Consider the following 27,212-nt stretch of genomic DNA (forward strand, 5'->3'; position numbering starts at 1 on the left):
AATCAATGGGGAGAGCACTGCTGCCCAGAGGCTCGCTCCTCTTCAAGGTTTTAATTGCTAATCAGGGGCTGGATTCAGCAGCTCCCCTTCTCCAACACTTTCTGCCTCTGTCAATAAGACTGGAGAGGCTCATGCTTTATAACCAAGATGTTTATCCCCCCCCTGAGTTAGTGGGGAGCTCCAGGAGTATCCCCATGTAGCTTTTTTTGCTGCATGGCTTGTCTGGGGTAAACACTTGCTGCTCCTTAATTTCCAGCCAGATTTTTTTTTTTTTTTTCTGAGCTGGTGGGTGGGAGGAGGATGCTTTAATTAATCACTGGGGAAAGTGGTTGGGATATCCTTGTAGTTTCAGGTTTATATCTCAATAATATCTCCCAGATTCAGAGTAGTGAAACTCAGCTCCCCAAGTCCTCCCTTTGCCTTTCTGCATCTCTCCAGTGGGTACATTTTCGTTCTCCTCCAAGTGACCTGCCTTGTTATCCTGGGTGAAGCTGTTGCCAGGCTCTGAAGCCTGCCTCTGACAGCATGCCAGGGCATCAGCACTCTACAAATATCTGGGACAGCTAAAATAATGTTTTATTCCTCCTGTGAAACAATGCATGGTGGTGGCTGCTGGGTAGGTAGGATGAACGCCTCGACTGAGAAGTGTAGGGGGGTTTTGCTTGCTTGTTTGTTATGATTTTAAGGCTGGCTCTTCTAAGCTGGTTGGCAGCCAGCTCAGTTTTATTCCACACTCCACTCGTGGGTGTTAAACCCTGTGGGCTCCATCAGGTGGGAACCAGCAAGCACCAGCCTGGATGTCCTTGCCCCTGGTGCCTCAGGATCTTGTCTCCTCTTACTCAGTATTAATGAATAATCAAGTTCTGGTAACTACCAACCAAACCTTATCAAGAGTCCATATCAAATGTAAATTATCCAGAAATCCAGGGCTCTGAGTACAGGCATGGAGCAAATACACACCCATGGGGCACCCAGGAGCAGCAACCCAATGCTGCCTGAGGGAGAAGAGGCAAATAAATGTTGTCTCCATGCTGAGAGCAGCACAGTTGTGGAAGCCTGAAGTCCCCATCAGCCTAGAGTTGGTTTTTGTGATGTTAAATGGGGCAAAAAAAAATGTAGGAGTATTTTAAAAAAGAGGTTTGATAGCTATAGAATGAAGGCAGGTGCAGAGGAAAATATTTGTCCACCAGAATACCCAAAGTATCAAGGGACCTCTTAAATGTTGGAGGAAACTCAGCTTATCCCCCTGGTGACCTTGAAGGGGCTATCTTAAGGTATAGATGTTTTCACTTTGGTTTTACCTTGATGTTGTAGATCCCCATCAGGGAAGGTTGGAAAATGACTTCTTGAAGTGTAACCACCACGAAGGGTCATGCTGGTGGCAGCTGCCAGCCCTGTGGGTTTTAGGATTTGCACAGCCTGTGGATTTTAGCCTCCTCTTTGGAAGCTGAATCAATATTTTGTTAGGTTTTGCAGCAGAAGGATGCCGAGCCAGTGGTTTTTCTGTGCTTTTTCTTCCTCTTCAGCCTGGCTTGGAGTTAACTCTCTTCCTTGGAATTTACCCACTCTTGTGACCCACAGGAGACTTTAGAGAGCAGCCAAGCTGCCCACTGGACTTTGTTCCAATCAGGGCTTGGACTTTAAGGAGAAAAAGCTCCTTTCCCCTCCATGCCTCATCATGGGCACCAGGTTGTAGCTGCTCTGGGGGCACACACATCTTTTTCTTTTCTGTTTTTAAAGTGACACTCAAAAATGCAAGAGGATGTAGAAAGGAGACACGGGTGGGGTTGGGAGGTTGGAGGAAACACCTTGTGTTTGGGAGTGAAAAATGTTCATGTGTGTATTTGGATGTGGATATTGTTCAGCTGCAACCAAGGAGGGTTCATGTCCTGTCCCACTGCTGTACTAGGACACTACAGGACATCTTCAACCTGTATTAAATTCAGATATATGGACTCATAAAACCTGCAGAGTATTGCATATGTTGTGAGTTACTCAAAAAGCTCATGAGAAACACCTGTAATATTCTTAAATGCTCATTGCTTCCTGCAAATGTCTCCATTTGTATGGACTTTGGGCAACTCCAGGCTGCATTGGTGTTTCCATCCAGCAGGAATGTATGAAATGGGAGTCAGGTGAACAAACAGGTCTGGAAGAAGGTTTTCCATTAGCTGCAGGTAGTAATTTATGGTGGGAAAACAACAGGCAATTAAACCCCTTACATTGCTGAGCATTAATGTGTAGTGTAAGCTAGAATATCTCCTGTAATGTTTTACTTAATGAAATCTCTCTCTTTATGATCTAGCAAAGTCCTTTGCACACAAGGGCATGAGTGGTTTGCTTCACAAATTTCTTGATTTTATTTTTATACCCACACAGCACATACACCAAACCCACATCTCAAGCTACTGCTTCGTCGTAGGCTTGGAAAAGCAGCCAAAAGGATTGAGTAGCCCTCCAGAGATTTCTCTGTGCTGTCTTGAACCCAGTTTGAAAGGGGTCGGGTTCGTTGGGTTGTTTTCAACTTGATAGACAAATATCTCCACCCTGAAATGCCTTGCAAGAATTCAGCAATGTGTGCAGAGAATACAGTCCTCTTGGCTGCTCCACCTCCAGTACAAAGTGACCCTTTGAGGTATTGTAAGTAGTAGATTTTCTCAAAGGTATCAAGCATGCTATGTAAATAAACTTTACTTCATGGCAGTTTAGGTTACAGAAGCAGCTGGTCCCCAGCTAAAACCAGATTGTGGGCCTTTCAGTCTCTAAAGGATTCCTCTTCATTTGAAGCTGCTCTGAAGGGAGGAAGCTCGTCTCACCAGAAGAGCTCAGATAAAAGCAAAAACTGCAGATTTCAAGAAGGTGAAGCAGTCTCAAAGCCACTCTTCGTGTTTATTTGTGTTTTGTTTTGTTTTGTTTTATCTCCTCTGTTTTATAACTGTCATTCTCTTTTATTGATTTAATGTTTAAGAAATGTACCAAGTTCCGTCCTGTGCTAAAAAATACCAAGTCCTGTCCCTGAGGATGTTGTACAGCAGTGTGAACTGAGCTGCTGCAATATCCCTACTGGTGCTTTGAGGCCATCATTAAAATGCAGTTCTGTGCTCTCCCATGACTTGCAAATTCCTCTTCTTTCTCTTGGGAGAGGTCAGATACCTGCAGTGGGAAGATCTTGCCTCGGGCACTGCACTGGTGGTGGAGGTGCCACCCCCTCTGAGCCCTCCTTTGGCTCACAGCTCTTCTGGCCACCTTGCACAGTCTGATCATTGGTTTCTGAGTCTTGGAGCTCATGAAGAGCTATCTCAGAAACCATCTTAGCTCTGGAGGAAGAGTGTGGCAGGTTCTGAAAACAAAGCAGTGTCAGGGTGGTGCTGTGAGCGTGCCGGGTGCGGTACAAAACTGGTGATGTTGGAGTCCTGATCATTTTGTGGGTTCAGGCTGTGGTTTGCACATGTGGATAAACTGCAGTGGGAACTATCTAATCAATCCCACACAGTTTAATTTAAAGGAGGTGTTTGGAAGTGGCCACAGTATTTATTAGCCATTCTATTTATGCAACTGGCAGCCAGGGACTAACGGAGAAGACGATGCTGGAGGCTGTGCAAGCCTAGTGCAGGACACAGACTTCACCTCTGCAGAGCCACACATCCCAAATGCTTTACTTACCTCAGTCGGTTGTTTCAAATCTAGGATTATTTATTTGGCAGTGTAGAGCAACATCCCTGCTGACTTGACTGGAGCTAGGCATTTGACAGCACTCTTGGAAGACTTCAGCAGGGCCAGGGGTTTGTGCTGAGTCTGCACGAAGCGAGTTGGACACAGCAGCAGCCTTCAGCTGAGGAGCTGTAACTCAAAGCTGGAAGGAAGTGGGTATAAACCTTGCACTGCTCTGCTGGTCCAAGCAGAGGGCTGAGTGCCAGGAGTGCTGGGGATTTAATCCTTACACTAACAATGTTAGCTTAGCATACTTTCCGTAATCCATTCTTAAGCGCAAATGTCGATGTGGTTTGACACCTTGAAAAATGTGCTTGCTTGCTTCCCTCAGCTCTTCCCCCCCCCTCCTCGTGTCCTGCCTGATGCAGGGTCCAGGTGGATGAAAGCCAGGAGGAGGAGGAAGACTCCAGAGCCATCCCTGCTGGCTCCCCAGGAGGCTGCTGTGAAGCTGTTTCCAGGACAGCCCTGCTGCACGTTTCCTCTTCCGAAGGGCTTGGGATGCTTGGAAGGAGCAGGGTCCATGTCATCATTCTTTGAACAGTTTCCCATCTTTGTGGATGTAATCAGAGGACATCCTGCATTTTTCAGAGGGAGGGAGCCCAGCTTAAGGTTTCTAGTGCCAATAGAAAAAAGAAAAGGGATCCAATGTGGGCTTCCTATCGCTGGTCCCTCCAGGACTGGATCTCTTTGTGTTGGATTTAGGAGCTTCCCAACAGCCCCGTGCAGTAACCCAGAGGCACAGGCACATGGCACAAAGTTTGTTTCATTCCCCTCTCAGCTGCCAGGCAGAGCTGGCTTCCTCCTGGCTGAAACAAAGCTGCTGATGGGCTCCTTGACTTTGGGCTGCTGACACAGGCTCTGAAAAAGAAGCAGCTTTAGGGGAATCCCCCACCTCTGGGGATTCGGGTGCCAGAGGACCCCTCAGAGCTGCTGTCTGGGTGATGTGCACAGTGAAGTTTTCCTTCCTTATGCAATCCCATCTTTCCTAACAGCCATCAGCAGAGGCTGGAAAGAGTTCAGAATAATCCATGGAAATCAGGGATTTAAAGGAAGAAAATTATATTGTAGTAGAAGTTTAGAGTCACCAAGTGAAGGCTGTGTTGCTGTAGGTGCTGTACTGATAATAAAGGATAATCCTTTGTCCAAAAGCTCCTTGCTTTTAGCTCAAAGGGTGCTGTATGGATACATCTATAGGTGTGCAGGTACTGCTGAAGGAATTTCCTAGGCAAATGAACTTTCATCTCTTCACTGCAGTCATGGAAGCAAAGGCTGGCAGACACTCACAGTATGCAAACTTCCAAAAAGATTATGAAAATCTCATTTGTGGAGTGGCTTAAGCAAATGAGCTGTAATTTGGAATAACTGTAGCAAAGTTTCTGCTTTGGAAGGGCCAGGAGTTTCTGAGGAGCATCCTGAGTTCTTTGGGTGGGCTTTGCATGCTCAGGTGGCTCTGAGCCCTTTCAGAAGGCATAAAAAATGCTCTGAGTCTCTTGCCAGCCAGACCAGAAATGTCTTCCCTTTAGTTACATGAGTTAATAGCATGAACATGTTCAGAAACAGGTGGGTTCCTGACACACAGGAGCTTAGTGAGGTTGGATGCAATATTCCTGTCTGGTCTGGGAGGAGGAGAAGTCAGGCAGAGACCCCCTGGAGAGGTCCTGCTGTGCTGGGCTTGCTGCCTTCTCCTGTTCTGAGCAACTTTGGAGCCAAAGATGTAGAGCATGGCTTCATTTTCCACTGTAGGTGATTTTTTTTTGAGATGACAAAGGTTTTGGAGCATGGAGATGCTGGTTGCCAACGTGTGCAGGAATTGGCTGTTCCTGCCCTTTGGAAGGAGAGCTGGCTGTGTGTCTGTCTGCTTGGGTTTCCTGGGAGTGGCACAGGTATCTCATAGTTTCATTCTCATTTAAAGTTGAGGCTGATGTAGTGAGCACCATCTGAAGACAAATATTATTCTCCTTAGGTTAGCTCACATTCTTGGTTGGTGAGAAGCAGTCTCTGAATGCTGGGTCTTAGAGATTTAAAGTATCTGTGCAACTATGGCTTGCTGCTTTTTCAATTAAACTTCCCCCAACAGTCTTTAAAGTCTGAAATTAAGACTTCTTTCCTTTATAATCTGCAAAGCTTCTTTCTTACTAGTACCTGGATCCACCAGAGTTCTAGGAATTAAATTTCCCTGCCATGCTTTGCAAAGGCAGAAGCCAAGCATTCATTTTTTACACGTTTCATATGGATTTTGTAAGCAATGTATTAAAGGAAAGCACTGAAGTGCTCCCTTAGGTTAAGGGGTTTAAATTATACCTAATGCATCAGTTGCTTCTAAGATGCACATCTGTTTGCATAGATGCACAAAGAAAATATTTGTGTCCCAGTGCTTTCTCAGGGCTGCTTGAAATTATTTTCCACTAAATTGAGTAAGGTCATTTGGCAGAGCTGTGCAGGTCATCAATAATTAATCCAAGCAGGCAGAGCTGAGTCTCAGGGTGCTTGCAAACACCCTGCCAGCCTGGATAGTTTGGCAAAGCAGGGGCAGTTCTCAGGTTCTCTCAGCAGGCAGCTAAAGTGCATTTAACTTTGGGGAGGGAGATTTGCTGGCCTTGAAAGCAGAGGTGCTGGCTTTGCATGGTAGCTGTAGCTACATCCATATGTCCAGCTCAACCCCAGCTCACCCCTGGGGCACTTAGACAAAAAACATCTGGCACTGATGGTTTGTTACCCCCCTGTGCTCTGCAGTAATGCAAGGGGTAGGATTTGTCTCCTTTCATTTTATCTAAACTTGAGCTAAAATTTAGACCAGACTCTCTACACCTGACCCTGGCAGGGAAGAAGTGGCTCTGGGGTATGAGCTTGTCACCTATTTTACATAGAGTCAGTAGGAAAAAAAAAAATAAAGCATCTCTTCAAGAGAATATTTCCTATTTGGACTTGCATCTAAGAAGATGGGATGAACATGGGATGAACATGGGATGAATCTACTTCCATTTCTCCTCAGAGGGACCTCTGTGTCCTGAGGAGGAGGTTCCTGAAGAGGTTCAGGTGACCAGTCTGGCTCAGAAACTCTGGGTGAAATGAGCCTGGGCCACCATGCCAAGGGGAACCAAGGTGACCAAGGGGTGAATGTGCACCTCTGCAGAGGCAGAAGCATTTTGTGTTCTCAGAAGTTCATCAGTTTCCTCTCGCTGGCCTCCCTGAGTCTGCTGCACAAATATTGCCACTACCTGTCCTGCCTGCATGAGCCCAATGGAAAAGGGTTCTGTGAGGCTGAGGGTGGCAATCACAAACTGCAGTGACCTTCCCCATCCCACCTGAGGCTTCTCTGAGGGCTCCAATCAAGAATCCATCACCCCAAGCATGGAGCAGTGGATTTTGAACCATAGTGGCTTAACCTTTGGGTTCAGGGATGGATGGGACCACAGCAGGTCCCAGCTCAGAGCCCACACAATGCCTTTGACCACAGCCCCATGTGGGTTGAGTGACCCCAGCCTGATGTCCACCAAATTCCAGCTCTCCCTGCAAGACCAGAAGTCCCCAGGCCACCTCTGCTCAGGGACAAGCAGGTTGAGAACCAAGTTTGGGAACCAGAACAGGCACATGTGTGCTGCTCCCTGTCTGCCACCCTCTTGCTGCTTCTGCTTTTACCTCCTGGCCCCTGCTGAGCTGCTTTTGCTTTACAAGATGAGAGAGCTCTGCAGTTCTGACAAGGAAAATTGCTGCCCAGATGCCTGAACACCACTGCTCTGCTTGTTTAAATATTTGTCCAAGGCAGCTTGAGGTGCCAGTGCCTTTTTGCACGAGGGGGTTTGGAGGTGAGGGAAGGCAGGCAGTACAGTGAAGTCTTGTGCTCTGGTGTAATCAGGAGAGCATTTAGCCAGCAGTACCCCCTGTCCTGATGGCAGCACCCAGCATCACGTCTCCCCATCCCTGGCCCTGCCTTTCTTCCAGCTTCTTTCTTACTCCAGATGAGCAGTGATCAATGGTCCCTGGGAGAGGAGGATATTTTGTCACCTCCCGAGGAGGATTTGATGGACAGGAGTAACTCCCCAGCCTCAAGACATCTCTCTAGGTTGCATCATGCTAAAGGTAGTTCATACCTTTCATGGGTTGTGCTGCACTCCTCGTTTTGGGTGGCTTTTTCTTTTGAAGAACACCTTTCCCTCTGCACAGAGAGGCTGCCACACATTATGGGTTCCCTACAACACAGTAGGGACCACGATGGGACACCCTGGATTTCAGAAGGTCCCTGGCTTAAGCCACTTCTTTCCCTGCCTGCCCCATCTACCAGCAAGGTGGCATGAAGAGAGGATGGAGAAATGAAGTGAGGATGGAGAAATTAAGGGAGGATGGAGAAATGAAGGGAGGATGGAGAAATGAAGTGAGGATGGAGAAATGAAGGGAGGATGGAGAAATGAAGTGAGGATGGAGAAATGAAGGGAGGATGGAGAAATGAAGGGAGGATGTAGGAATGAAGAGAGGATGGAGATATGAAGGGAGGATGTAGAAATGAAGTGCCACATTTCCCAGACAGAACAGGAGACTCTCATAGCCCAACTTGGGCTGGAAAAGATTCCTTGTGGTCCACAGCCAGGCTGTGATGCTCAACTGCTCCAAGGAGTCCAAGCTTTACTGGAGAGATGCTGTAGTTTTTTTTCACAAGCAAGTCTCTGCACTGGCCAAGACTGCTGACAGCTCAATATTCAGCTACAGAATATAATTTTCTGTCATTTTGATTTATGTTCTTCTCTGCAACCAGAGTCCCACATTAAAAAAAAAAAAAACAAACAAAAACCAAAAACAAAACAGGAGTTTATCTTCAACTTAACTCAATGCAAGTTTATTCTTCAAAATCAGCTCCACCTGAACCTGGTGGCTCTGTCCAGGTTCTGACACCCTCAAGCAGCCTCCAGGCCATCAGGGCCAAGCTCCAGAGCTCAGTGCTCCACTGAAGGTAACTTAAAGCTCTCAGCAACTGGGAATTTCTCCTGGGAAAAAGCCCAAACCCCCCAGGGGAGAGGCTGGCGTGGAGCCACGGCCTCTGCTCCCTCCCAATGGCAGAAGGAGGGCTCACCCTCCATCCTTTTAGCTTTGCCTGGAGGTTTTATAGCAGAATTCTTGTTCCTACCTCATTTCTGGCACCCGGACTTGGGCTCCTGAATTGTTTGGCTGCTTTTGGAGCGTTTGCTTCTTGGCATTAGTGTTGGGGATTATTGCTTGCAGGGTCCTTCTGAGAGATGCTTAAAAGAGCAATGCTGAGCAAGGGGTGGGGGGAAACCATCCCTTGGCTCTTGGGGGGCAGCTGGGGGAGTTACAAAGCCTTCTGTGAGACAAAGGGAGAGGCCACATGAAACAGCTCTCAGAGTGGCACTGGCAGGAATGAAAGCTCCTTGGCAGGGCCCTAGGAAAAGGCAAGAAAGCAGGGAAGTGAGTTTTCATCCAGTTCTCTGCTTTCCTACAGAGTTCAGACCATTTTCTTTAATCCAAGGCATATGACATGTCTTAAAACTCCAATAAATGTGCCATGGGCACACTCCCAGCCCAAGGGGAGGGATGGCTGCTGTGGGGACAGCATGGTGTCACAGGGATGCTCCTCTCATCAGAGGGTCCTGGCTGGAGTTGGGCCAGGGAGGGGAGGCACCTGCTGAACACTGGGATGTGCTGCATCCTCTCTGGGGAGGGATGGAGCCTGGCTGGGAGTGTTGGGGTTGTTCAGCCTGGAGAAGAAAAGGCTCAAGGGAGACCTTAGAGCATCTTCCAGTGCCTGAAGGGGCTCCAGGAAAGCTGGGGAGGAACTTGGGACAAGGGCATGGAGGGATGGGATGAGGGGGAATGGCTTTAAGCTGAAAGGGAGGAGATATTGATATGTGATATTAGGAAGAAATTCTGTGGTGTGAGGGTGCTGAGCCCCAGGTTTCCCAGAGAAGCTGTGGCTGCCCCATCCCTGGCAGTGTCTCAGCCCAGGTTGGATGGGGCTGCTGGGAGGTGTCCCTGTGGGGTTAGAATTAGATGATCCCTTCCAACCCAAACCATTCTGGGATTCTTCTTTTCCTCTCCTTTCCTTATGGATGGCACTGGCAACACCTTAGGACAATGACTGAAGCCCTGGAGTTGTGGCTGAGGTTGTCTGCCTGCAGCATGGCTGACAGAGGGATTTTAGGGTTCCCAGCACAGCAGAAGAGCAATAATCAGGCTCAGATGAAAACTAGAGGTGCAGGAGATAAACACGAAGCCTTGGCCACCCCAGGGTTCCCATGGGGTAGCAGGGAATCACACTGGGGGGAACTTTCAGATCCCATGGAGCAAAGATGGGTTTTAACCTCACTGGAGGTGGGTGCTGGCCTGTTTGGGTGTTGTCCTCATGAAGTATTTGGAGAAAAGGTAAAAATACCCCAATTCCTGAGCTGTTTTACTGCAGTACACACACACCATAGCCACTCCTTCCCCAGCACACAGCAAGTGTATTTCTGGACCACTGGCACGTAGGAGCTGAGTTACAGGTGGGTTTCTGTAGAGTCAGCACAGATATCAATTACAAAATGCTTTTAATAGACCAAAGAGTGCTGTGTAATTGAAATTTCCTTGTAGAAGTGTTCCTTTCAAGCAGTTCTTAAAATTTGCTCTGAACATATAAGCTGTGAAGGAAACATTTTCCAGGCTGTAAAATGGAAAGTTTTGTTCATCCCTTCTTTTTTCTGAACCCCACTTAAGGATTATTGCCAAGAAATGGATATTTTACCACCACCCCCTGAAGGTTTTTCTGTATTCATAAAAGCCTCTTGGTTAAATCAGCAATAATCACCACCCAAGGGATGGACACATACTGGGTTTTGACTTGCTTTATATCTGAAGGTTTTTTTCTCTGTTGGATAGCTTAGCTTGCTTTAGTAATCTAAATTTTTCAGTTGGGGGAAAACCTAAAAAAACCCATCATAATTACTGCACTAATTGCAGCCTAACTCTGTAACAAGATAGATAATTAAAGAAAAACCCATGGAATAACTTTCCACCTTTCAAGTAAATAAATAAAATACTTTTAAGACAGTCAGCACCAATGTAGAGGCCATTTCATGGAGCCAGCCTCCTGGTGGCTTTGCAGGTGACCCAAGGCAAGCTGAATATCAGTGGCTTTTAGTTTTCCTAACTGAATAATGGAATTTTGCTGCCAGTAGGATCTCAGGCAGCATCTCAGGGGGTCCTTTGCAAGGAGCTCCTGCACTTGGACATGAAGAGCATTGCTGAAAAGATGAGGAAAAAAGGAAATAGCCCTGGGGAGCTTTAGTGCTGGAAACTGAAGAAATAATTTGGTGCTTGTACAGACAAGTGCTCACCAAATCCTGGATGTCATAAGTAACAATAAATAATAGTTTCTCTGCCTCCTGTGCATCTCATCAGAAATGTTAAATCAAGGTTTGTCCTTTACAGGGAGTGAAAGGTGGGAGGTGGCCATCAGGACTCTCCTCCCTTTCCCATAGGAAAGCCATTAAGTGTATTAAATACATATGTTTGCTCTGCAGCAGCTGCTGGGTTTCTCAGCCCAAAAGCCATAACAGGACAACAAGGTTTGGAAAAATTCTGCCTCCCACATCTGCCCCTCCTTCCCCCCCAGCAGTGCTGCTGAATCAGGAAAACAGTGCTGAGCATCTGTGCCTCGTTAGGCCAGGACCTCTAATTAAATCACTGGGAAAAATGGCTCCAAGCATCTCGGGGCAGTGACTTGTGGTGGAGTCTGACCCTTTTTGTGGTCATGTCTGAAACCACCACTGTTAGATCCCCAGGAAGATGGTGATCCTACAGAAGGAAGCCCTGGCAGAGCCTTCCCCCTCACTGAAGCTCCACGGACATTCCGTGTCTCCAGGTCCGACCTGAACTCCTCTGTTCCTTAGCCTATTTCTAGAGAAAAAACGTGGCAGGATAATTATTTATAAATATTTTAACAATAGGCCTTGATGATCTTGAAGGTCTTTCCCAGCCAAAATGATTCCATGATTCTTTGCTGAGTTTTGTAGGGCTTTAACAGGAAAAACCCTCCCAGTGCTCCCTGTCTGGTACTGCTGTTTCCTGAATAAAGAAGTGCCCTGGCAAAGGCAGTGAATTCACTTGGATTAATTAGTGGATTTTGGATTAATAATAGTGGAAATTTGGATTAATAATTGGCTTCCACAGGAGGCTTTGCAAAGTTTTCCCCAGCCCAGTTGCACAAGATCCACCTGGGATCCACCAGGGCACCCAGGAAAGACTTTGGTGTGGGGGAGGTGGAGAGAGAAAAAGTAGAAAAAGGAGGAATGTGAGACCCCAGCTCTCCTGCCCTGGGCTCTGAGGGCAGCAGCAGCAGGATGGGGGACATGAGACCTGATCTGGAGCCTGTCCCTGCTCAGCCATTCCCTTCTGTCTCCTTCCCAGGCCTTGTGATGAAAACCACCCCCAGGTGACACCCGATGCCTACGTCACCAACCTGGCTGAAGCTGTTGACATCATCCTGCAGCAGCTGTAAAGCAGAGCATGGAGGAGGAGGAGGAGGAAGGGGGAAGGAGGAGAAGGCCTCACCTGCAGCCCCTCAGGAGGACACTTCATCCTCTCCCACCTCCACCAGCCCCAGCTTTGCCCGGGATGCTGAACTCTGCCTTCCTCAGCCTTTGGTGTGCTGGGACTGACCTGATCCACGGAGCTCACCAAGGGAGCACTCAACCTGCAGCCCTGCTTGAACATCATCATCCCCTTGGTGGCCTGCCCCAAACAGCACAGGTGACATCAGTTCTCCTAAAAGTAGGGCTGAGCCTTGTCTGTCCTAAGGTCTGTCCCACGCTGGGGAGGGGGCTGTACCCCCTTTAACCCTTTGCTCAGCCCTGGGTGGGAAACTCGGGGGGGGCTGCTACTCCTTTGCTGTTTAACTCACCCATTCTGTGCCTTTCGGGTTGCATGAGGTGGCATGGGGGGTGTTCTTGAGAGGTGATGGCCTCCAAAACCCTCTGTGGGGTCCTGTGTGTGCCTCTGGCTGTGGGGGACACAAAACCCATGGGGAGGGGGGCTTGATAAGCTGGTGACCACGTTTGTGCCACGTTCAGCCCCTGCCTGGCACCTCCTCTGGTTAGGGCTTGGGAATCCAGTGATGCTGCAGCACATCATGGGTTAACTGCCCCATCCTGCCAGGAATAAACCTCATTCTGCAGAGCTGGGAGAGTTGTCACTGTGTTGTCACACCAGTACTGGCAGGGATGGATGCTCTGAGGACTCAGAATGCTTTTTTCCTGGATGGAATAAGCTGGTGAGGGGCAGTGGGACTGATGGGCTTTCCCTTCTCTCCATTAAGGGCCTTGTGGGCAGCATGGCTGGGGACACACGTGGGTTTCCTACCCCTTCCCTAGCTGAAGGTTACCCCAGTCCCTGAGGGACACCTCAGTGATGTTCCATGGTCCTGGAGCAGCCTTTGAGTGTTGGAAACCCTTCTTTTTCAGAGCTACCACAGCACCCCTTGGGGAAAATGGGCTGGGAATTAAATTCTAATAAAATAAACCACATCTGGGAAAATAACCTTAGTGCAATTTTTTTTTATTTTTTGGGGAGGGGATGTCTGTTTTTGTATCTTTTCCTCCTCTGGGTAGCAGTTCAGCCAAAGTCTACAGCACTGTGTGCATCCGTGCACAGGCAGAGGTGCTGCAAACCCTGGTGGGATGTTAGTGCTGTGCTGGATCACTGTGAATTTCTTTTTTATCCTCTAATTCTTCTTTTTTATTCTGGCACACTAAGCCTATCGCTTCAATCTGATTAAGTTTAGGCAGATAAACATCCTGCCATCTGTCATGAAACTTTTTTAAACTGTTGCTCACTCGAGGAAACACAGACGGTTTCCTTTCTGGTTCACCACGGCTGCAGGGAGATATCACCCCAAAAATTTATTTTAAACCCCCACCCCCCCATGTCCCCCTGCTCTGCTGGGCACTTCTGCCTTGCTCAGGTTTTAATTGGACTTTTAGGGGTGGGACTTTGTCCTCAAACACAAATGGATGTTGGTTTGTTGGATGTTGGATGTTGGTTTGTGTTTTGCTGTTACCTCTTTGGCTGCACGACAGGTAAAACCTGCCAGGGTCAGGCTGGGGGGGCCACAGGAGATGTTCCCCCACTGCAGGGAGAAGCATCACATCTGCCTGCACGTGTCCAGCACAAAACACCCATTTTTCTCCTACAACCCAAGGCTGGGATCTCCAACAATGACTTAGGAACAATTGTGACTTAGGATCCCAGCCAGTGGCTTTCCCAGCCCATTCCTGGGACCCCCTGACACCTCCAGCACCCATGGAGACACCAAGGAGGTGCAGATCCCCTCCAGGAGGCACGTGGGGCTCCTGCACCCACACCCAACTCTGCCCCATCCAAAAACCCTGAGGGGTGCCACCACCAGGCTGTGTCCCCAAGGGGGGCAGCAGTGTCCCCAACCCCTCCACATCCCCCCCCCCCAATCCCACAGCCACAGGGAGAGCACAGAGAGGTCAGACACGGGTGGGAGGTTAGGGAACCAGGAAGCTTTATTTACACAGTAAAAGTAACAAGCAATTTCCTGAGACTGAGCTGCTCTAGTGCAATCAAGTCATGGAGGGGGGGACCAGGGGGCAGCCTGCACGGGCGGGGGGCACCTCGGGCAGCCCCTTCCCGGGGACACGCGAGTCCCGCGGCGCTTGTGCAATTGCCAGCGAGACATGGGGCTACTACAGGTCATAGCTTCAGAAGGCTGTCTCTGGTTTTATTTTTTTTATTTTTTTTTTTAATTTTTTTTATTTGAATTTTTTTGTTGGTTTGTTTTTTTTTTTTTTTAATCCATTTTTGGCCGTCCTTTTGATTTCTTGAACATCAAACCCATAGAAACGCCGTAAAGCACTGCTACAATCCTAGGACATCCTACACCAGTCTGTTTGGCCAGGAGCTTTTAAAAACAATGCACTTGAAAAACACAACTGTATTTGGCCAAACAGGCTATGCTAGAACGTGGAAAAATTACAATCTATTTTACAAATACTTCCTTTTGTCTTTTTGCAATGCAGTCTTTCACAGAACGGGCTCAAAGAGCTGCATCTGCAAACAGACAGCAAACTCCCCGTGTGTCTGCTGAGACTTTTCCTATTAAAATCCTTTTTTTTTTTTTTTTTTTTTTCAGGCTGCTGGCACAGCTCAGGGCTGGGACCAACCACCGAGTCCCTTCACAACACTGAGCCTGGTTTAGCTACCTAGCAAGGAGTAACATTCCTTGGCTGCATATGACTTTAATATCACATTCTGGCAGCTGGCAGGACTTTTTTTTTACCAAAGCATCTGTGTAGCAGGTAAAGTCCTTTGCACACCAAGAGCAGGGACACCCTCCCTGCTGCAGCCACAGGGCAGAGATCTCCTGCTGCCAGGGAGCAACACAGCTTCTGACTTTACAATCAACAGGATGTCCCCTGAATCTGAGGCACATACTATATTATATTTAATATTTTTAATTACTTTATTTATATATATATTTATATATATATATAAACCCACAAATGTTTTACCTCTAAGAGAGAGAGAGAGAGAGAGAGAGAGAGAGAGAGGAGGGGAAAAAATTTTTTTTTTAAAGTAAGGCTTTCTTAACTGAGGAGTAAGTACATGGAATCATACAACAACCCAACAACCAAAAACCCAACAGAACCCCACCGTGGCCTCAGAACTGTGGCTAACTGTGGTCTGCAGCTATGCTAACGTGCCCAGTGTAAGGCCATGACTCCTTGGAGAAGCATCTGTAGTAAGGCAAACGGGTTGTGCTGTGTGTAAACTCAACGCTACGGCTACGGCGAGGAGAGCTGGGGAGTGGGCCAGTGGCCACCTGCCTGCCCAGGGGGGTTGGCATGGCACTGGGAGCAGCCCTTGGAAAGAAAACAAAAGCCCTTAGGAATTACAGCCCCAGTGATCAGCCCTATCCCACCCTGGAGGGCTGCATCAGGAGCTGGATGTGGATTTGGGTGAATTTTCCTGGGTTTCGGTCAGTCTGGAGGGGGCTGTGGCCAGTGGGAGCTGAGTGCTCTGAGAGCTGGGAGGTGTTGGGGAGGTGGAGAAGGGATTATCAGGAAGACTCAAAGATGAGACCTGGAGCAGGGGGGAGACACTGCCCTGGATGGACTCCCCTCAAAAAATGTCTGGTCCAGGCAGTGCCCCCCACTAGAGGAGGGCTAAAAATGAAGCCAGGATGGATCTTCTCTTAAGCGATGCATCAAGAAGAGCTGGAGGGTTCTCCAAAATGAAAAGACATCCCTGTTGTCCCTTTCCCAGATATTTGGGGCTGGCTTTGCCTGCCAGCACCCAGGCTGGAGGGAGCTGAGGTGGCCACTGGGGTGCCAGGACAGGGGTAAAGCTATATAACAGCTGAGGGGTTCCACTGCCATGGGAGACGCCACGCGCGTCCCGAACCACCGCAGGAAAAAGTGCAACAACATAACCAGAAATGATGAATAAAAGCTGTACAGGTGGCTCTCAGCCCTTTCTGAGTTACAGACTCCTGAAGCTTTGCCAAGGGAGGTACCAAACCCTGCTAAAAACATCATTTTCAGTTGCTGTTGCCATCACTGACCTTTTTTTTCTTTCTTTCTTTCTTGCCTTTGCAGAGCTCAGGGAGTAAACCCTGAGCTTGAGAGAACCTGCAGAAGATGTCAGGAGCTACTCATACAGCTTTCCTAGAGCTTGAAACAAACAAAAAAATTAAAGCAAGAGGGAGAAAAAGAAAATATACGTGTCCTTCTAAACCTGCTAGTAAGTGGACAGCTTATTTCTACCAAAAAGAATTCTTATTGTACAAACATAATGGTCACCACTTTATCTGTGCTTAAGAAAAGGCACAGGAAAAGCTTTCAGTGCTGCTACCTGGGGTTTGTTTTTTTATTATTTTTGTCAAGTAACCCCACAGCATGCCTTGGGCCTGTAGCCCCTTCACAGTAAGGCAGAGCCAAAAAAAAAAAAAATAAAAAAAATAAGAGGGTGGCAGCTGTGCCCCGGGTAGCACAGAGGGCAGAGCTGCTGGTAAACGGGTGAACAGCCCGGCCCTGGTCCAGACTGGGTGCTGGGAACCCGAGGGAGGATGGTACCGAGCCCGATTGGGGCTGAGAGAAAGGGTTGGAAAGAAAAAAAAAATAGGGAAGATTTGAGGATCCTCAGGGAGCACCCGCTGAGCGCTGCTGTGGGTGCTGCCCCGTGCTGGAGCTGTGCAGGACAGGGGGGTCCCTTTGGTTCCTTGTCAGGAAAAGGAAAATCAAAACCAAGAAAACAAAAAAAAAAAAAAAAAAAAAAAGGAAAAATCCAGCTCTTACCATTATTCCATTGAAGCACAGCACTTCACTTGTCATTTCCCCCATGCCAGGGGTGTGGGGAGCCAGGTGGGTGCTGGAGCATGGGAGCTGCTGCCCAACCCCCAGCTTGTTTCATCTCAGAATTTTGGGGTTTTTTTTTTTCCTAAAAAAAATTTTTCCAGTCCCATGGGTGGTGGGTTCTCCTCATGCATCCCCACATAAAGAAGGGCAGGCAGGATGCAGGGGGGAGCCTGGCAGCCCCACTTCCCTCCCACCAGCTGAGCTCTGGCTACAGTAGTTCACAAAGGATTTCAAGGTTTACGACGCGCATGCACACGGATTGCTGGGAATACCTGACGGAATTTTGGCAAAGCTGCTTCGTCCCCCTCCAGCTGTGAGAGCAGTGGGCAGGACACACACACACACAGACACACACCCCCTCCATCCAAAACCTGGGGTGAGAGGATCCACTCCCTCCTCAGTTGTTCTCGATCTGCTCGATGTCTATCTCACCATCCAGCTGGAAGAGGCTCTCGGTGCCCGTCCCCCCGCTCCGCCACGCCGTCCCATCCTCCTCCTTCCCACCTCCTTCCTCCTCCTCCTCACAGGAGAGCTCATCCCGGCCAGGCTGGCGTTCCTGGGCCCGGGAACCCGGTGGATCCGGTACCGGGGTGCAGGCGGGGGTCCTGCCAGGCATCACCTCTGGGGAGCAGGGGGTGGAGGTCCATGGGTGGGGGCCGGGGACAGCCCCGGAGCTAAGGCAGGTGAGGCTGTTGAAGGTCTGGCGGTTCTGCAAAGGGAGAGAGGCAGCTGAGAGAGGTGTGGGGAGGGGGAGAGGAGGGAAAAGCTACACCAAGAGGTCTCCTGACCTCCCCCCCAGCCTGTCAGCCCCCCCAGCCCAACAGGCAGCAAGCAGAAACATTCCACTGTCAGCTGCTGCAGACCCTCACCTCCCATCCTTGTTAGCTCCCCCAGTGGGTGATGGCATCAAAAACACCCCCACTCCCCCTTCCCACCACCACCTCCACCTCACGTGGAAGGCAGGACAGAGCTGTTTGCTAAAACTCACAGAATTCCAGTCTGGGTTGGGTTGGAAGGGACCTTAAAGCTCATCCATTGCCACCCCCCTGCCATGGTCAGGGACACCTCCCCCAGCCCAGGTTGCTCCAAGCCCCATCCAACCTGGGCTGAGACACTGCCAGGGATGGGGCAGCCACAGCTTTTTTTAATTGCCTGCAAAACTGTAACTCTTCATTCCCCTTTCATTTAAAATGATTTCACAATTTAATTTTAAATTATAGGTAACAAAATCCAGTCGCATTTCCAGATGGAAAAAAATGATGTTGTGTGGAATTCAGAGAGGGACTCCTGCTTGCAAAGGAGGTTTTGCTGCTTCCAGGGACACCCTTACCAGAGAGCTTTAACAGGAGGGAGCCTGGGATTTTTTTGCACATATACGTGCTTTATGAAGTAGCTCCTGGAACAGCAGCTGAGCCTTAGGATCACAGAATCCCAGACTGGTTTGGGTTGGAAGGGACCTTAAAGCTCATCCAGTGCCACCACTGCCATGGTCAGGGACACCTCCCACAGCCCAGGTTGCTCCAAGCCCCATCCAACCTGGGCTGAGACACTGCCAGGGATGGGGCAGCCACAGCTTCTCTGGGAAACCTGGCACAGGGGCTCAGCACCCTCACACCAAAGAATTTCTTCCTGAGACCTCATCTAAATCTCCCCTCTGTCAGGGCAAATTTAGAAGAGCTGTTAGGAAGACACACCCTGGTAAAACAGGTCATTGCAGGAGATGGCACAAAGGCCACTACTGTGTCTGACAGGAGAAGTTCCTGCTGGCCAAGGAGGAGGTGGCCACTGCCCAAGCTGGAGGGCTACATTTCACCCAGCCTTTAGACTCTGAAACCTTCCAAAACCCCACCAGCCCGTGTGTAAAAAACTCAGCTATTGGTCCTTTAAAAACCCAACTGCTCCCAGTCCCCACCTCATCCTTCTCCTGTTGCTGAAACACAAGCTGTGCCTCTCCATGTGGTCTGCTAGGTGCTGACCACATCACAGCTTCAAGCAGAGATCTGCACATGGTGGTTAATGGACAACTTGTAATTACCACTGCACTTGGAGTAGGCCCGAGGACACAAGAGAAATATTTTCTAAGCACTTACAACACTTTGCAAGCATATTTCCAACAGCAATTTAGGCACTTGAAAGCCCAAGCCTGCTGAAAGTCAACAGTCCTCTCAGAAGTGCAAAATTCTTCTACAAACAAAGCTCTGGCACTTCTGAGAATCCCCCTCCATGACTTGATTGGACCAGAGCATCCTGCAAGGATGGAAGATGCTCTACAGCACTTTAGAGAAGGAGATGGACAATGCTTGGAATGGTGAATGAAGGAGGATGCAACCTGGAGAGCAGCTCAACAGGTCCACAGCACACTCCCCTCAGCCCAACTAAAAGTGTTCCCAGGCTGGGACACATCTCAGAGAACAGCCAAAAATGTTTTCTTTCAGGGAACTTTTGCATTTTCTTGGACTTGAGCAGGAGGATGAAGCCAACAGCAGCAATTTTCCCTGCTCCAACCCACACGTGCTGCCACCCAACGTTTCCCACCCGCAGCCTTGAGTGGTTCCAAGGGAATATTTTTATCTTCCCTCTATGAGGATGGAAAAACCCTCTGGAGGAGGTGGCTGGAGGAGGAGAGCCACGTGCTGGGGCCGGGTGCAGGCACTCCCTCTGACGCAGGTTTGCAGGAGCTCAGCTGGAGAAGCAAGTTCTCACAGGCACTGCCTGCTGCCAAATCCCACACCTCACTTTCCCAGCAGCAGGGATGGGTGCTGGGAGGGACACCGTGGGGGAAAGGGTCCCCCCAGGGTGGTGAGAACCCAGGCAGCATCACCGCAGAGCCGCGGTGGATCAGCCACCATCATCATCATCAATGCAGCCTCTGTTCTCCATCCATCAGGAGGCTTTTTGCTCCATTTTTTTTTTTATTTATGGGGTGAATTTAGAGTGTGCTGAAGTGCTGAGCTTGCAAAACCGGGCAGTCAAGTCCTCTGTTGATGTTGGCCAAAAGAGCAGTTTTGGTGGCACAATGCAGAGCTTGTTCCCCGTGGCCAGGCAGCCCCGGGCCTCCTCTCAGCCTCTCCACAACCTTCTCCTTCAGCCCTCAGGCATCCCAACTCCTCTTGGTCTCAAGGAATCTGGGAATGCAGGCACTCTCCTGGCCCTGACACAGGTGGAAGATCTTTGTGGTCATCCTGACTTCTCCCAGAGAGCAGCAGTAATGTGCCTTCCACCCAGAACATTCTGCCCACAACCACAAGAACTTTCTGACCATCTGAGCTGCTGCTTTATCTCCCCCCAACTCTCCCTGAACCTGCACGGATCCACCAGGCTGGGGAATCACAGAACAGACTGGTTTGGGTGAGAAGACACCTTCAAGATCATCTGGATGATCTGGCTGCCCTGCAAGGGACTGGTTTGGGTTAGCAGACACCTGCAGGATCATCTGGATGATCTGGCTGCCCTCCAAGGGAGCGAGCTGGAGAAATCCCTCAGCAAAATCTCTCCATAAAACTCCTCCCCTTCATCCAGCACCCAGCTACAAGCTTCTCCCTAAAACCCATCCCTGCAGATGTGGTGGATCTGCTCAAAAACCCCTCTCAGCAGGACCGTGAGCCCCTGTGGTGATCCCGACTTCTGCACAAACACCATTTCTTTTCCCCCCAGCCCTCCAGGTGATTGCTGCAATTTTCCCAGGGAAGGTGTAACCCTAGGAGCTGTCAGCACCCCTGGCCCTACCTCCCAAGCTGTCATCACCTCCTGTTCCCACACCACTCCATAAAGCTGGAAATAACCCAGTGCCAGGGGGAGAGGGGGGAGCAGGCAGTGAGCAGTGAGCTGTGTGCAGGGATGATGCTCCTGTGCTTGGGGTTCAAAGCTCTGCACAACTTCACCACAACAGCTGTTGCTGGGGCCAGGCACACACACACAGCACTCAGGGGCAACACCCTCCAATGGTTGAGGGCACCACAGCCTTTCCAGCTCTGTCCCCAGGCTGGTTTTCCAGCGAATGGGAAGGAGATCTCAGACTGGTTTGGGTTGGAAGAGACCTTAAAGTTCACCCAGTCCCAACCCCCTGCATGGTCAGGGACACCTCCCACAGCCCAGGGTGCTCCAAGTCCCATCCAACCTGGGCTGAGACACTGCCAGGGATGGGGCAGCCACAGCTTCTCTGGGAAACCTGGCACAGGAGCTCAGCACCATCCCCACAGTCAAGAATTTCTTCCCAGTATCTCATCTAAATCTCCCCTCTTCCAGTTCAAACCCATTTCCTCTCATCCCATCACTCCAGTCCTTCATCCAAAATCCCTCCCCAGCTTTCCTGGAGCCCCTTCAGGCACTGGAAGGTGTTCTAAGGTCTCCCTGGAGCCTTCTCTTCTCCAGGCTGAACAATCCCAACTCTCTCAGCCTGTCCTCACAGGAGATGGGCTCCAGCCCTTGGATCATCTCCAAGGATATCCATTAATTCAAGGATGAATCTCTGTGCTTTATCAAAACTGCTCTTCAGGTTGGTGCAGGGTCTGAGCCCAGGCCCCAGAGGGTTAAACAGCACATGGGGAATCAGATGCCCATCCTGGGGATACAATTGGATTTTGTGTGTCTTTGGGACAGACACTGCTCAGCTTTGTTTGTGTTTCCAGCCCTGTCCTCCCACGTGAGGGTGAACAAGGGTGCAACACCCAACCTCCTACCCTTGGATGCTGCAAGGGGATGGAGCCAGGGGCAGGAGGTGCCAGGACATGGGTACCACGGGGCCCTTTGGCACTTGGACCCCCCTTGCACGGGTGAGGGATGCTGCTGGAGGAGCCCATCCACACACACAAGTCCAGCCCGTGCTGGAAAAATGATTTAATGACAGAAATGCCCCCATCCCTGGGCCCAGCCCATTTCTGCTTCCACAGCTGAATTTATTTCCAGCCTATTGTGTTTGGTGAGTCCCAAATTTGTAACTGAGGCAGATGGTCCCATTTCAACTGTAAAATCAAAACAATGGATGTCATTGTGCTACACGTTCTTGCTATTAAAAGCTCTTGCTGGGGAACTAAAATAGAGCCAGCTCCAATAAATCACCTCCTACCAGAGTCCTGTGACTACACTGAAGGACCTTGCCTGAAATGGTCACTCCAGAGCTGCACCAACACATCAGCCTTTTATAGGGAGATGGAGCCTTTTCTCCAGGCAGTGAGATGAGCTGGTCCCCAGGAGCAAGGGTTTGTTCCTTTTGGGGAGCACCCAAATTACATCCCACCTGAGGACCTGATAAACTCTTTAGGTTCAACGATGATGCTCGACAAAAGATTTACATCTTAGTACAGTATAGGGAAAAACTGATGCAAACATCTCAGAAAACAGGAATATTTCAGTTCCTCACAGTGTACAAGCATCCTCCCTGGTGTCACAGGCAGGAAGACACCATCACCATGGGCTTACACCACTGGGCAACCCCAACAAGTGCCACTTGCCTTGGGGACACCAGCCAAGGTGAGGTTTGCTACACTTCAACAAATATAGAGACTTGTTTGTTCAGGGAACCAGGAAGGAAAAAAACCCCAACACATTAACAGTTCATACCAGGAGTAAACATCATTACAAACCTAATTTCTAATATTGACTTGATTTTTTTTCAACTACTCGTGGCTTTAACTCAAAAAAAAATAAATACCAGAGTAATGAATAATGATGGTGGCATGTGTAATGGTCTGACCAAAGCTAAAAGCAACTGGCTTCCCAGGTCCTCTGTGCCCTCCAAACCATTTTCTTTTGATCCTGAACCAAAAGCTTTTTCCCACCAAGCCACACACTGACCTTTGCAGGCTCTCCTTCGTGTTTATTTAAAAAGCACTGGGGCTTGGAAGCTGGAATCTGTCTCAGAAGTTACATCAACAGCAAACTATTTCCTGGGATACGTCTGGAATTTAAAACCTCCAGTTTTTTTGGCCTGTCACTCCCTTTTGGCAATATTTGCCAGCGGGTCGAGTGGGTGCTGACGCCAGCTGAGATCTCTACCACCCCTCCTGCCCTCACCAGAAAGCCTGAAAGCTGCCAAAATTTGAACAGAAAATCTTCTTAGGTGAAAATGCAGAGAATTTTATCCCTTGAGGAAAGAGCTGGGTGGCTGGAGAGGTGAGGCCACCTTCTCCCATCCTTTGGTTTGAACCTTCTCACCACTCAGCACCAAGGCCAGCCTGAAACATTTCCAAGCTGGTGGGCTGCTCACTTCAGCTTTGGGACTGGGTGAGCTCCTTCAGGCACAGATCCTCATGGAAACTGCCATTATTCCTTAGTTTGGAAAGGGAAGACCAGGCAGGGCACAGCCCTGGCTGCCACCCATCAGGAGAGCCCCATTACACACCCCCACTCCTCTGGATCTCCAGCCCAGGTTGAAGCTGATTTGGGTAAGAGCCACGTTTTGGGATGCAGATGAGGGGAGCAGATGTGCTGCTGGGAGGAGAGTGAAGTCACCCCATGGATGTCACCATCTGTCCATGGCAGCCACCAAGCAACGTGACTGCTCCCTTTGTACCCCAGCACCCTTCCTGTCCCAGCAGCTTTCACACACAGAGTCTTTTCTGTAGCTCTTCCTGATCAAACACCCCCAGTGCTTCATCATCACCACCTTCTGAGCTGCTGGCCACAGCCCTCAGTACACTCTGCTCCATCCTTCCAGCTTTCTCCAGGGGCTGGAGAGCTCTTTGTGGTGAATTCAGGACTCCAGAAAGCTCTCCATAACCCCAGGGAGATGCAAGGGTGTTGTTGGATTTTAATTTGTCCCATAGGAACTTCTCCCTGTCCCACATACTACTTGCTGGCTGTATAGTAAGGACCTTCGTGGAGGAGAAGTAGTGTGCCAGGTGTCTGGGGTTCCTAAGCACCCATGGGTACCTTGCAGGGAAGCAAATGGATGTCAGAGAGAACTCAGAAGGAGAATCCCAAGATCCCAGACTGGTTTGGGTGGGAAGGGACCTTGAAGATCACCTAATTCCAAGATCACCTAATTCCATGGGCAGGGACACTTCCCACCAGTCCAGGTTGCTCCAAGCCCCATCCATCATCAGGAGAAGCAGCAGAGAGCTGGGTGCTGAGCACCCCAGGGTCAGTCTCCAGTTCCCAGAGACTCAGGACACAACCTGTGCCTCACTTTCCCCATCTGTAAAGCAAATATTTTGAGGGCTAGTGGAAATCCCAGCCTGGCCACTGGCTTTCCTATCAGCAGTACAGGACTTGTTATGAGCTCTTCAAATTGCAAATGCTTCAGAGGAGCACAAAGAATTCAAAACCTCGTGGAGCCATCAGCAATGGGACACAGGTACCACCCCTAAGTCCTTACCAGTGCATGGATCCTAGCAGGGCATTTCCAACTGATAAGAACCCCTATCTTCTACCACATCTGACAATTATCAGCAGCAGGGCTATGACTTACAGGCCACAAAGTTGTTTGTGCCTGGTTTTCCATGGGAAGTTGTCTTTCCAAACCCTACCAGATGGTCCTCAATATCCATCCAGGGCTACCCCCTGCTTGGGGTTGGTGCTGCAGGGCCCATGGCTGGGCTTCAACAAAGAAATATGTAAATATATTTTTAAATATATCAGCATAAATTATTTACTTTTTAAAAAAAAAATCTATCAGAAGGAGAGCTGTGTTTTGAAAACGTGCTAACACAAATTAAAATCTCTCAGTAACAACTGTATCAAAATTTTACCAGGCAGGAAACAGAATGGATGAGAGATAAGGAGGGCTCCTCCTGCCACTGCTGCAGAAGACCTCAAGTTCTCACTGGGGGTGGCTGTCACCATCCTGACAGCTGTGTCATGTCCCCCAGAACCTGTCTGAAGGGAAGCAGTCTGCTCAGCCAGCACACAGATGCCAACATCAGGGTTGCTCCGTGGCTCAGCTCCCCATAAATGACACAGCCAAATCACCCAACCCAGAGTTCAGGCTGCCATGGGGAGGGTTCAGCACCCAGCACCCCAAATCCTGTGGGAAATGCTGGCCTGGAAAAGTCAGAAAGCATCAGGTGTGGAGGTGGGAGATGGCAGGTCCCCAGGTGACCACACAGCAAGGTGGCCTTTGGAGAAGAACCCCACCAGACCATGTCTGAGGAAAAGCAAACAGCTGCCCCTCTGCCACACAGCACCTCTGCCAGGCTCAAGTTTTTGGAAAGAATTAATTTTTCTCACCTAATATGCCCAGACACCTTCCCCTGGAGTCCTGCAAAGGATGAAACCACCCCTTTTCACCTAAACACACCCGACTAGGAGGACAGCAAAGGTCCAGCCACCTCCTATCCCCCTTCCAACACTGTTCATCCCCAATTACTTTAAGCCCAAGCACATCAGAAAAAGCTCTTAAAGCAACATCCCAACTCATGGAAAAATCTGATCCTGACCATATCAGATCACAGCCTGCAGGTATGACCATGGTGTCTGGAGCTGCAGGACCCTGAGGATTGGAAGGAGGGAGAAGATGCTGCCATGAGCTTGGTTCACATAATGGGAGGGTGGATGGTGCTGAGGGTTTGGGAGGGTGGATCTTGTCCTCCTTGGGCTTGGGCTTCAAGTGGGAAGGGGGAAAAAAACCAAACAACTGAAGCTGGAAAGCAAGCCCACACCCCACATCAAAAAGAAGATGGTTGAAGTCCTCATTTCAAGGGGCATGAGGGGGGCTGGAGATGCCAGGCAGCTCCCCAGTACCCAAACCCTCCTTGCTTAGGGTGAAGGACAGGAGCCACCCTTCTGCACCTCACCTGCCCCAGGACAGGGGTTGATAATTAAATGGCATCATTGTCACCCACTCACTTGAGGATGACCCTCTGGGCTCCCACCCAGTTGGAAGGCCACAAGGCACAAGGAGGAGCATGGGTGCATTTAGAAAAGAGCAGGAGGATTTTCACAGCCCTGTGGCTTTTCAAATTTGTTGCTATTTTGAGGATAACCACGTCCTCCATGGTTTGGTTTCTGCCCAAAGCTGAAGCCTCTCTGCTTTGGTGCAGCCGGAGTAAAGAGGAAGGGGACTGACCCAGGCCCACCTCCCCTCCCTGCAATTCCCACAGCTCAGAGAGAAGAGACAAAAATGGGATTTTGCAGAACTAAAGGCAGTGTTTTCCCAAGTAGTTTCTCTCCCAGAACTTTAACATTTAGGACTCTTAATTAGCCCAGTTATGTGGCCATGTAATTGCTTCCAGGAGCGGGTCCCTCCCCTGGCCTAAATATCCCTCCTGGTATGAAGAAAACATTTCTTTCAGGTCAAATTATTTTTATTTTGACTATGGTACCAAGTTTCTGGCCTATAAACTCATGTGGTTACCAGCAGGAGAGAAAAATTAACCAATCCACTGCCAGAGCTGGGTGCTGAGCACCCCAGGGTCAGTCTCCAGTTCCCAGAGACTCAGGGCACAACCTGTGCCTCACTTTCCCCATCTGTAAAGCAAATATTTTGAGGGCTAGTGGAAATCCCAGCCTGGCCACTGGCTTTCCTTTGCTTTGAATCCCAAAGACCATTGCACAGGAGCCATTTCTACCCCAGACTCCAGGGCAGGTGCAGCCATGCCAACACCTCAGCAGTGTTTCAGCTCTGAACTCACCTAACTTCCCTGTCTCATCCCTAGAGGGGCATTAAAATCATACTGGGGCAATACCCAAACCTTCAGAATTTTCTGAAAGACACTTATCCCCCATTTCCTACTGCCCACCAGGAATTAGTTGGTTTTCACAGCATTCCCATCCCAGGGGGGTGTTGCTGACTCTGCCCCACACCCTGAGAGCTCGCCCCACCAAAGGCAAGAATGCTCAGCCTGACTTGCAGAATCCTGCTCATCCCTCTGTGCCAGTCCTCCCACGTGGAGAGCAGCCTGCCAGGGCTGATTTATAGAATGGAATAACTTCCAAAAAAAAAAAAAAAAAATGGCCCTTACACATCTCCAGGATTTGCTTTTTTCCCATTCTGCTGCTCCAAACCTATCCCTGTCTCGGGAATCCACACGCTGCCATGGGCACCTGGACCTGGCTGGGTTTCTTCCCTGGAAAGCAGGGATGCTCTCCTTGGGATGTGCCTTGGGATGGGAAGTGGTTGCTGATGGTGCTCCCTGATGATGGTGGTGGTGGTTGGTTGCTGGGCAGTGGTCCCAGCCACCCAGTATGGACTGGTGGGCA

General features: G+C 49.5%; 2 protein-coding genes across 5 annotated transcripts in view; one reads left to right on the forward strand and one right to left on the reverse strand.

Moving 5' to 3' along the window:
* Positions 1-14,893, forward strand: part of LHPP (phospholysine phosphohistidine inorganic pyrophosphate phosphatase) — a 75,231-nt gene extending 60,338 nt beyond the window's left edge. The window contains exons 7-8 of one of the 3 annotated variants that reach the window (XR_011726901.1): positions 12,106-12,447; positions 14,852-14,893. Coding sequence is in view for 1 of the 3 variants with exons in the window: in XM_071749659.1 (XP_071605760.1) it covers positions 12,106-12,196 (91 nt within the window). In the remaining 2 variants the exon portion in view is untranslated. Of the gene's footprint in view, positions 1-12,105; positions 13,234-14,851 lie in introns of those variants that run through there. The other 2 variants (XR_011726900.1, XM_071749659.1) reach the window with 2 other exon arrangements.
* The window catches only part of FAM53B (family with sequence similarity 53 member B), a 42,448-nt gene continuing 29,443 nt past the window's right edge, over positions 14,208-27,212 (reverse strand). For both annotated transcript variants that reach the window (XM_071749658.1, XM_071749657.1), the window contains exon 5: positions 14,208-17,784. In XM_071749658.1, coding sequence (XP_071605759.1) covers positions 17,473-17,784 — 312 coding nt within the window. In that variant the 3' untranslated portion in view covers positions 14,208-17,472. The remainder of the gene's footprint in view (positions 17,785-27,212) is intronic.

Source organism: Heliangelus exortis, chromosome 7 (assembly GCF_036169615.1).
Source record: "Heliangelus exortis chromosome 7, bHelExo1.hap1, whole genome shotgun sequence".
In the NCBI taxonomy this organism is placed as follows: Eukaryota; Metazoa; Chordata; class Aves; order Apodiformes; family Trochilidae; genus Heliangelus; species Heliangelus exortis.